Source organism: Macaca thibetana, chromosome 11 (assembly GCF_024542745.1).
Source record: "Macaca thibetana thibetana isolate TM-01 chromosome 11, ASM2454274v1, whole genome shotgun sequence".
In the NCBI taxonomy this organism is placed as follows: Eukaryota; Metazoa; Chordata; class Mammalia; order Primates; family Cercopithecidae; genus Macaca; species Macaca thibetana.
The window spans coordinates 21325287-21337491 of NC_065588.1; the positions used below are offsets into that span (position 1 = coordinate 21325287).

Here is a 12205-nt window from a genome sequence, read left to right on the forward strand (position 1 = left end):
GAAAATCCTAAGTGTAAGATGCCTATTAGAGATATATAGGAAGATGGTGAGAAGTCAGTGGATAAATCTGGAGTTCATGAGTAACTTGGCTAGATAAAAAATTTTGGAATTATCAACATATGGATAGGATTTAAAGATTGGAGAATAGATGAAGTCACAAACACACGATAAGGTTATTTTCTGACATGCTTCAATTTGGAAGACAAAGATAAAGAATTTAGAGTAAATGAGGTGTAAATAGGTAAGTCAGTGAGTTAGAAGGCAAACCACAAAGGGTAGTGTCCTGCAAAGTTTTGCTTACGGAGGGAATTCTCAGTTCTGAAAATTGCTGCTAATAGCTCAAGTTAGATGAGGACTATTAGATGTAGCATTTAGGTAATTTATGACTTAGGAAAAGTAGTTTCAGTGGAAATTTTGGGGGGCAAAAACCTGATAAGAGTGTGCTCAAGGAGAATGGAAAGAGAGAGATTGAAAGCAATAATTAAACACTCTATTTCTCTGTGAAAATAACACAGAAATAGGGCAATATTAGGAAAACATGGGATCGAAAGAGAGATTTTTGGAAGATGAAAAAGTGACGGCATGCTTACATGCTGATGGAAACATTTCTTTAAAAAGAGGATGGTGATATCCTTAAAAACACAAGGGGAAGAGTCAATGTCATATGCAAGTGGAGACTGGCCTTAGCTTAAACTTGGGTAGTTCATGAAGGTAGACCATGTGATACTGGGGCTTTATGTAGATAAGTATGGTCAAGGAAGCTTTTGAAGTTTCTTCTTTATTTATTTTTTTTTCAGTCAAATAGGTCATCAGCTGAAGGTGGGGAAGAGATGTATTAGAATTTCAAAAAAAAAAAAAGATGAAGGCACAAAATACTCAGAATGCAAAATCATGTAAACGACTTCTTGGCAAAATAAAAGGTCCATTTGGGCTTCCTAATCATACGTTTAAAGTCAGCATGGTTGAGAGATTTTCCTCAGTTACATTTAGCTTCATGAGGGAAATGTGCAGTTATTTGAGAGTTAAATTTCATCAAGATTGTGGCTTTCACATGCAATTAAAATAATGCTAAATAGTCAAAATTACATGAAATTATGTAGAAGACAGTGATTACCATGACCATTAAATTAACCCAGATGTATAGATAAGGAACAGTGAAATCTCCGGCAAAATCAAATTGTAAGTTATATATCCTGGTCAGTGGAAGCATGTGGATCTAGGGTGTTACTGAGTGTGAGCTAGGAATGATAAAGAGTGGTGCTCCAATCTTTGATATTATGGAGAGATTACAGTGGTGTGAAGTCTAGGATATGCCCATAGCAGTAGGTAGAAGCCAAGATCATTGAGCAGAAGGCTAAAAATTAAAAAAAAAAAAAAAGAGAGAGAATTAAAAAGATTCTCTTCGTGGTCATCACAATCATGAATAATTAAAATAGTAGTAGCATTTTGAGAGAATGGCTTTGAATCGAGAGCTAAAATTGTCATGAAATGAGTGGGAATGACTGAGGGTGGATAGATGATTTCAACAAGAAGAATAAGTGATAGAGTCTTTTAATATGAGATCCAAAACTGTGGATTATGAGTGTAAAGGGTGGGGAAATGTAAAGGAACTAGCAAAGTGAGGCACATTGGAAACCAGTCCATCTGGTTTGCAGCAATATGGGGGATAAGGCAACCCCTGTGTATCACTGCTGCGGGAGAGGGAGTGTCTCAGGGAAGACCAATTTTTAAGTTCAAGCCAGAAGTGAAGCAAAATAACTTGGAGAAGAGGTAAAGGTAAGGGGAGTTTCAGTCATGATTAGTGATGAGTTCCAGAAAACTCAAGAGAAGAATTTCAGTCCAGGATTGGGAGCGAGAGAGAAGATGAGGGCAAAAATAGGAATGTGCAGAGCCTTATGGGGATTAGAGAAGTGGTGATGAGTCATCAGGGAATCCTTACCTTCTTTTAGTGGTCACTAACATAAGAGAGATAATTGCCATGGTAATATTGGTCTTGATGATGCCAGAGCTTTGAGCATTGGTGGGTATAGAAACATGTTTGGAGAATAATATGTAGAATAGGGGTTCTTTCCAGGAGAGTGTAGCTTTCTGGAGCTGTCTCTTAATCAGCACCAATGGAACTGAAATGTTCAGGTACTGGCGGATCTGCTGAGAGCCTGATGGTTCCCTCTTGAGGTGTGCCTGTGGTACACACATGAGAACTCTGGGGCTAAAACCTATTGGACATATCTACAGGATACAGATCTCAGAGATTTTATTTGTACTCATTTAATATAAATTAACTGCTTTAAAAATATATAATATGCAAATCTCATACAATTAGTCTAATTAGGTATTGAATCTATAATGTGCCAGGCATTATGTAAGGCACTTTACATACACTAAATCTTTATTCCAAATATTGACTTCCTACTTTATAGATGAGCGCACTGATGCTCAGAAATGGTAAATAACTTACTGTTGTTTATACTGCTGGCACGTAGCAGAGACATATTGGCATTTAAGTCTTTCAGACTTCAAAGGCCATGATATTTCATCAGAGCTGTGATAGTTGTTCCTGCAAAAAATTCAGCTGATTCTTTCAATCTATTTTTGTCATCTAATTGATGCATGACTGTTAGCATAATATTGATCTTGAAAGATGTTTCACAACGTCTTTCCCCTGGTGTACTCTTGTTTTTCCATGATCCCACAAAATGAGCGGTCTAATTATTTACACAATTAGGAAGAGAAAGGGGCACAGAGAATGCTCTTTGATCTCTGAAAATATTGAAGAATTTTACAACTGGCACCTTTAGCTTAGGATTAAAAAGGTTGTTAGTTTGTACTGTTTTATCTTCATTGTATATAATATATATATTAGTCTCCAAACATGTTGATGTGTTTTCAATGAAATAGGTGTCTGAGGAGAAAACCATTATCCTGAGAAAACCCAAACTGTATTCCCATTGTGAATAAAAGGAAGTCCATAAAAATGATGGAAAATGTTCTGCATTCCTGCTATGATATCCAAATCTGGCAGTACGTGAAAATTTTTCAAAGTGCTTATTTAAAAGGCATAATCTTTGGTCTCCTGAGCCAGAGTCTGCTGGGTATGGGACTGGATTGCTATTTTGACAACTCGCCAGTAGATTCTTACTCAGCAGAGTATTTGGAAGCCTTACTCTAATGTTTTGGCCTTGGGTCTACATTTCTCAGTTTTGCACAATCATTCTTCCCCTCTACACTCTTTAGTTTGTCTCATGATTCCAATACTCTCAATAATTAACCAAGAATAGAACTAATCAATCAGATGACTGTGACACAGACATCAAATACATTTTGCTGCAACCATATCAACAAATGTCCCACGAATGATAAGGAGTAACCATATTCTCATATATGCATCCTCACATTACCACATATATATGTGTGTATATATGTGTCTAAATGTAAGTGTGTGTATATATGTATACATGTATGTTTGTGTGTATATACACACACATATCTTCACACTTTTCTGAAGTATATATGTTTATGTGAGAGAAGGGTATTTTATTTCAGAAGAGAGCTTAATGTCTGAAGTATAATTGGGAGTCTAAAATGTTTCAGTTATTGAATTAATTAAACTTCATCTCTACTCAAGAAAACTTTAACTGAGTTAAGCTCTTCCTTTCTCCAAAAGTCAAGTCAATAAAAGGAAACTGTGGTATTAATAATTCTTTCAGGTTTTGATGTAAAGAATCTATCGTACAAAGCAGTCTTAATTTTCGTCATTCAGAAAAATGGTATTGCAGTTAATTTGGACTTTCCTATTCCAGATGGTATATCCAGTCTCCATATATACCATATTAGAACCATACCTATGTACCAAGCAAAGAGGGTATATTTTAATTTGTAAATGCCAGTGTAACCTGTAAGAATATTTTTTTGTGTCTTAAATTATTTCCTATTTGGAAGTTTTGAGTACCTTGAATAATTTATTGTATTCATATTTTTAAAGAAAAAAATCTTATGCCACCAACTTAATTGAATAAACAAGTAAAAGCCATTCCCAAAAGTAAGGTTGACTTGTTAAGATTAACATAAAATAATGTGAGAATTCTGAGAAATATAATCTTTAAATATTGGCAGCTGGGATGAACTCTTAAAACTAACTAGGTTTTATCTGTTTGACTAGAGCAATGACATAATAAGATGGTTAATCATCACTGGACTTGTTTTCAAAAAGCCAACTATTTTAAGAGGAATAAAGGGTGGACTTGTTGCAGTTGCTGTAGGATTCTAAGTCCAGGTAAGAACCATTGAGATTCTCTAATTTTAACGTATATTTTATGTAAGAAATTTTCACTAATTTCATGGAAAAAGATTTTGATGGTCTTGATAAATATTACAAATGTTATGCTCTGTGTCTTCCACATGCTTACATTCTGAGTTCTCAAAACATAGTAAATATTCTTTCTGGGAGTAGAAGAGCCTCAGATTTTTATACTGTTAAAAATAAAGTAGAGAAAATAATATCTTTATATTTTTAAATATAAAGTTTCAAATCTTGGTCTTATTAATTTTAAAACAAATAAAAATCAAGTCACAAAAATGAAGCTCTAGTTACCTTCTTAAAATATGCTACAGGATAATTATTTTTATCAACTACATTGACTGATCACACTAGACTCCTTATTTCTTTGATGTCTTCTTAGCTGGATGAAGGCGGCCAAGGGTGGGAGTAGAGGGAAGAGTTAATTGGCAAACATAAAAAAAAAATAGGTGTCTCAAAGTCACATAACCACCTCAACTTCCTTATTTCAACTTAAGTTTGATACAGGGTGAAGGGAAATACATTTTCTAGATAATTTATCTCCAATTAAATAAGCAAAAAGTGTTCTCAGCACAGTTTTTGGCATGAACTAAGGCCTCGATAAGTATTAATTCCCCGCTCCAATTCAGAAAAGTGTCTGCCTTGGTAAGACAATTGTTTTTATTGTGAAAGTAAGGTGGAGATGGGGGATGTGTCCCCTATGAAAGGTCTAAGAAGTTAGCAAATGCTGTTTTTCCTTTTTGCTCCTCAGTTGCATAGGTACATGGTAGAAATTGGGTCACTTTGCCTAAACCAGTTTTCTATAACCCATTAAGTATTAAAAGCTTGACACAGATAAGTAGAGGCTGATAAGATTCTGCCCTGCACCCTACTCCTATCAGATTTGGAAGAACTGAATTATTCAGGAAAGAGATGCAATACTAAATCCAAATGCCTATGGCTCTGTCTATCTTATAAACAAATGGTGTCCTCAAAATTCATTTATGTAAATCATTTGAAGTTTAAGACAAAAAAATATGTTCAGAGAAAAATATGTTAAATGTCAAGGTGAATTAGAAAGTGTGGCATTTAGTCAAGCCTAAATTAATATTCCAACTTTCTAGTTACTTTGTAGTTACTTATTTAACATTTTGGTGACATGAAGAACAAAGTGTCCACCTTTTTTTCTCCATATTTTATCTGAAGATCTAGGAGAGAGATGTGGAGTAGTTGTCTGGGGAAGTGGGGGAAATACAAAGAAAAGTAATGACTTTGGGTATATTCTCCACTGGCACAGCAGGGTGAAAGATATCAATGGGAGGTAAGTATGAAAATATTGAAGAGGTACAATTTGGATCAGCATTACAACCAAGAGATGGAAAAGGACATTCAGGATTGAAAGAAACATACAGGAGGGCAGAAAGCTTTCTTCTTGGGACTGTAGTTCGATGTGTCTGCAGGTGCTATGGGTATTTTGAGAATGGTTCTAAAATCACGGGCTTGGTTTAGGTTGTGAAGACCCTCAAATAGAAACCATGAATTTTATTTTGTGTGGTTAAAGGGATCTTTGAAAGTTTCTTAGGATAAATACATAGGATAGAAAGAAAGGTGGGAGACAGGACAAACAGAAGTTAATCAATTGAAATAAACCAGGTTTGGAGTGGTGGGACAATAGCCTTCAAGACTTCAAGAATATTTGTTAGTAGAGAGAAAATAAAAGCCTAAAACTAAGGGAAGAGTATCCACCTTGCAAGTCATACAAAGATATTTGCTATTACATAATTTTTTTTAAAAAAAGGATTTCCTAATATTTAAATTATGAAGAAAGAAATAGAAACAGATATTCATGGAAAAAGTGGGGTGAAATTTATCAAAGGACAGCTTATTACCTTGAGACTACCCAGTCATTGACTTTTTCCTCACTCACTGAACCCAGAAACCCGACTTATCTAGGTACAGGCATGCATAAAACACACACACACACAAAATGTAATAATTGGAGTTCACTTAGAGGTACACATATATGGGTTTCTGTATTCAACCATATGTATATATATACTCACATATACATAAGTGATAATATCCTATTTATTGCTTCCGCATTTATGCACTATCCCTTAAATATGTATTATAATATTTATATTATTCAGAATCAATAAGCCCTTGTTGAATAAATTAGTGAATGAAATATGGAGTCGAGCCGCATTATTCACAAATTCTATGTAAGAAAATTTATCTACTCACTAAAATTCCTTTGTGACATCAAAATCAATACTGCTGGGCTTTCATGGGCATTCACATGCATGTGCAAAGTGGTGAAAAATTTGAGCTGCCATGTTCCTAACTGAGGTTGAACAAAGTGAAGATCTGTCTTCCTGTTTCAGCTCACATATGATAAACAAATATCCTTTTCACAGTGTGTTTGTTGCCACATTTTTGGCACTTTTGTGTTTTGTGTTTCTGAGTTTAATGTTTCAAATGGGCCCCAAAGATGGTGCTGAGTGCTGTCCAGTGCATGAGAGTAACCGAGGGAAAAGACACATAAGCTGTATAAGCTTCCTCTAAGCCTGAACTGCAGTGTTATTGACAACTAATTCAATGTTAATAATCAAGAGTATGTATTAAATAAAGTGTCTTTAAACAAAACATACAGAAAACACAGTTCTCTATTGAACATTTTAGAAAAATATTGTGACCAGAGACACACAGGCACGTAACTACCCTGACGTCTCTCCAAGGAACAACCTTGGAGAGATGTTCAGTGCTCCCAGCAACTTTATTAAACATAACTATTGTAACAAGTATCAACTGTACATATAACATATATCACACATATTTTATAATTAGTGCCCTATTTAATATCATGTATCTATGCTGTGTCTGCTTATATAGATATCTTAGATACATAAATATGTATTGTTTACACACATATGAACTAGAATGTATTTCTAAAACTCCGTGAAGAACACATAATATTCTATATAAAAGAGTCAATTGAAGTAAAAAGTTAAGTCATTTTACTAGTCTTTAAAATAGGACCTTAATGACTTTCAAAATAACAATTTCCCTTATACGTTGACTCCAAAACTCTAGTTGTTGAACTTATTCTGCAGATATGGCCACATAAAACCAAAATGGCACACAATATATTAAGAACATCTTTAATATGAAATGATTAGATACAACCTAAATGCTGATTAATATAGAACCAGTTACATATATTATGGACAACTTAATACCCTGCTACCATAAGAAAAATGAGAAAGACTTTTATTAACACAAAGTTAAGTATATAAAGAAGATAAAAAGGTAGAAAATAATGTTTAAGGTATGCTAGGACTTGTGTTGAAAAGGAAAATATTATGTACTTACTGAAAAATGCATATTATATTTCTGGATAAGGGGACAAGAGTCAGAGGAAGAATCTTTGTTTTTTTTTAATTTGCATTTTCAACTATATGCATTTTCTCTTGGGAAAGAAATGAACAAAATCAAAATAAAGTAACATCATGATGGTGGTAAAGTCAAGCAATACCAGAGTTGCTCTGAGAAGTACTAGGAGTACACTTTGCTCTTTTTAACAAATCCAAATTCTGTCTGCCTTTTGAGCCTGATTCCAGTGGTGTCTCCTTTATTAAACTGTCTGAGGCCATTCTGATTTAATTGTTTATATTGTTTTTGTATCCATTTTGAATATCTACTCTGTGCAAGGGACTAATTGGCACATTTTAAAACTATAAGGATAAAGAAAACATATATTTGCTTTTATAAATTTTACAATATAGGTGTGTAGAAAAGATAATTTAAGTTTCTATAATGTAAAATGTTCGTGTAATCTGGCGTGTGATTCTATATTACCTATTTGTTTCAAATTTCTCTCCACAAATTTATTTTTCTATTAAGTTATAATATCCTTAGGCTAGAATTTGTGTCTGTCTTTCCTATTTTTGTGTCCAGCATTGATCTAGCAGAGTGGTCAAGACATAGTAGACCCTGAATGAATGTTAGTGAATGGTTGATTGATTGATGATGGCCTTGTGGCTTTTCTTATTTCTAAATTATATACTGTAAAAAATAAAATAAACTATATTTTTTCTTCCTTAATAGGTGATTGTTTCAAACGAAGCATCAACAACAACTGAAAATATTCATATGATATCTATATTTCAATCATGGACCAAAATCAACATTTGGATAAAACAGCAGAGGCACAATCTTCAGAGAATAAGAAAACAAGACACTGCAATGGATTGAAGGTAGAATAAGTTTTATGTTTTTGAGCTAAAATAAGTAAACAGGGAACTTTAATGTATAGAAAGCAAGTTGTTAAAAAGAACATTATATTTCAAATTATGATTTTCAATTGAAGCATATATTGAAATATTAACATAATGATTCATACCTTCATTTCAACCAGTCTTTTAATCTGATCAAGTATTTCTTTGGTGAAATTTTTGATACTTAAAAGTTTATCAATGTAGAAAATGTAGAAATATTTTGATAGCTTCTCTTTGGTTTTGGATTGATCACGAGATACTTACGAATGTGATTAAAAATAAAAATGCAAAATGAATAATATGTTAAAAATTCTTGAAATTAACTTAGAAACTTAGAAAATGTCTTGGGACTCACTTTGTGATACTGTCTTATTTAAAAATTCTTTTTAAAAAAACAGCATTTAAAAAAATTCTGATAAGTAATTTAGGCTCATGGAACAGAAGTCTATGATAGTCAAAAACCTGGCTCAAAGACCTGTTTGATGATTTAGAAAAGATATTTAATTTTTTCATTTGCGAGCTGATAAAAGTAATAATTCTGCCTTTTGCTTTTGACACAAACTGTATTAAATGATACAGGTGAGGTGTTAAGTGATGCTGGCATTTTTATAAACAGGAAGGAGTACTCCTAAGCACAATGCTAAATGGGAAGCCAAGACTCAGAAAAGTTAAGAAATTTACCTGAAGTCATGTACATTGTGAATTGAAAACCCTGGAACCCAAGTCAAAGCCTTTAAATCCCCATACGGAAGTCTTGAGGAAATCAACAAATAAATAAGGGTCACCTTTTAGCAAATGTTTTACATTTTTTATTTAGTCAAATTTGTAGTCTTATATACAGCTGAATAAAGACCACCAAGATTGGAGTCGATTGCAATAATGTGATAAAAGGTTCCTTTTAACTTCGTCCAGGGAACATAAAATTTGTTTTCTGAGATCACTGATAAAATCTTCTCTGATGAAATATTTGAGTATTATTTAGGCAGAATGGCAGACATAAGGAAAAAGTACTGGTTAATGCAAGTGAATTATGTTCTATATTCTAAGGGTAACATAATGTACTGAATTGTTTTTATTTTGAAATACTGAGTGTTTCAGTGATTTCACTTACATGTGCACAGCAAAGTGGCAGCAAATTGCCTGGAGCAATAACATTTCCAGAGTGATCCCTTATAGCATATCTGGAGAAGCTGGGAGTAACGGAATTAGCATTGTATGGAAAGGACCTTAACTGCAGCCCAATGAAGACGACCAGAGCTAGAGGAAGATACTGGGATAAGACTGACATCACTAATGCTGGTATTTCAGAAACATCGCTAAATTGGTTAATCAAGTCTACAAGTGATATTTAAAATAGTATTTTCACTAACTTAAGTTGTTAACATTGATATGTTGTTGAGAAAGAATATTAAACTCAACAATCATTTTACAATAATTCTGTAAAGACCTGTGTGCCTGTAGTTGAAGTCTGTTGCATTTCTGAGCTTACTTTTTATTCATGAGGAATGAAAACATGATGAAAGAAAATTTTTTAAATGAAGGGTATTTTAATTTTTTATGAAGTTTAGGACTTCAAAGTATTAACAAAAGTTGTTGAAAATATATTGACTTTTACTTTCATTAAATTACATTTTATCTGATTTCTTAATTTTCTGTATTTGAAATATTATAAATTAGAGATATCTCTATAGATAGAAAGATAATGAAAACATAATGGTAAAACAAATGTAATTCAGGAGCATAAAAAAAGATGAGAGAAACCTTAATAATAGTAGCTAACATTTATCGAGCATTTACTATATATGCCAGACATTGGTTTAGTGTTTTACTTTTGCTAACAGATTTTTTTCTTACCACAATTCTATCAACTGGATGCTATTATCTCCCCTTTTCAGATGAAAAAAACCTAGACATAGAAGTGGCAAATGTCTTCTCCTAGGTCTCAAAGTTGGTAATTGTGTACACTGAAGGTCTGAACTCAGGCAATCTGATTCCAAATCTTATGCTCTCAACTCTATCCCATATCGCTAAAATAAATGTGGATTTTTGTAATATTAGTACCCTCAAGATGTTATGGCAAGCAGGGTTTTATAAGTGCTCTCTTTAATAACTTCCCCCTACTTCTAAAAAATTATCTTAAGATTAAATTATTGAGTGTCAAGCAACCATGGATTCTAACACTTGCTAACATGCATACACACACCCAAATATACATGTTGTTACTTATATGTACAGACTCAGCAGGTGGCAATGTATAAGTGCAAATTGATAATGTATCCATGTAAATAAAAACAATACTTTCAGAAATCAAATACTTGGATTCTTTTCTACCCCTTCTCCTCAATTTTTGTACTGAACTAACTACATTACATAGAACCTGCTAGTATATGCCTCATCATTATGCTCGTCATTTCTTCTCTTCAAATTTAAACTCAACAAGATACAGGAGAAGATTTAAACACAATCCAAAGAAAACAGGAAAACAATTCAAGAGTTTAAAGATGACATAGTCATTTTAAGAAAGAATCAAAATTAACTTCTGAAATTAAATATTTTACTACAGGAATTTCATAATACAATTATAGTAATTAACAACAAAATAGACCAAGCTTAAGAAAGAATCTCAGAGTTTGAAGACTACCCCTTTGAATCAACACAAGCAGACAAGATTAAAAGAAAAATATTAATGAACAAAATCTCTGAGAAATATGGGATTATGTAAAGAGACTAAACCTGTGATTCACTGGCATTCCTGCAAGAGAAGGAGAAAGAGTAAGCAACTTGGAAAACATATTTGAGGACACAGTCCGTGAAAAATTTCCCAATCTTGCTAGAGAGGTCAATATGCAAATTCAAAAAATTCAAAGAATCCCTTCAAGATACTATACAAGATGGCCATCCAGAAGACACATAATCATCAGATTCTCCAAGGTAAACATGAAAGAAAAAAACCTTGAAGGCAGCTAGAGAGAAGGGGCCACATCAGTCTAACAATAGATCTTTCTACAAGCTAGAAGAGATTGGGGACCTAATTTCACCATCCTTAAAGAAAAGAAATTTCAACTAAGAATTTTATATTCTGCCAAACTAAGCTTCATAAGAAAAAATATTCTTTTCAGTCGAGCAAATGCTAACAGAATTTGTTACCATTAGACCTGTCTTACAAGAGATGCTTAAGGGAGTCCTAAACATGGAAATGAAAGAGTGATACCTGTCACCACAAAAATGGACTTAACTACAGAGCCCACTGACATTATAAAGCAATTATGCAATCAAGTCAACATAATAACCAGCTAACAACACTATGACAGAATCAAATCTTCATATATCAATATTAATCTTGAATGTAAATGGGTTAAATGCTCACACTTAAAAGGCATAGAATAGCAAGTTGGATAAAGAAGCAAGACCCAACCATTTCGTTGTCTTCAAGAGACCCAACTCACAGGTCATGACATCCATAAGCTAGAAAATTAATAAATTGAAATAATATTTATCTCAGAGTTGTCAGGATATTTATAAGGTGCTTAGCACAGTGTTACATAGAAACTCAATAAATTGGAAAGTTCCAACATAATAGCATTATAGTTGCTGCCCTTTTTTTGAGACAGGGCTTCTGTTACCCAGGCTGGAGTGCAGTGGCATAATCTTG

General features: G+C 33.3%; 1 protein-coding gene across 3 annotated transcripts in view; it reads left to right on the forward strand.

Annotated features, from left to right (window-relative positions):
- LOC126930507 (solute carrier organic anion transporter family member 1B3) overlaps nucleotides 1-12205 on the forward strand; it is a 409969-nt gene that overhangs the window by 303014 nt on the left and 94750 nt on the right. For 2 of the 3 annotated variants that reach the window (XM_050747599.1, XM_050747600.1), the window contains 2 exons: nucleotides 4160-4273; nucleotides 8384-8532. The exons of the other annotated variant lie outside the window; for it this stretch is intronic. In XM_050747599.1, the coding sequence (XP_050603556.1) occupies nucleotides 8449-8532 (84 nt within the window). In that variant the 5' untranslated portion in view covers nucleotides 4160-4273; nucleotides 8384-8448. The remainder of the gene's footprint in view (nucleotides 1-4159; nucleotides 4274-8383; nucleotides 8533-12205) is intronic. 3 annotated transcript variants of the gene reach the window in all.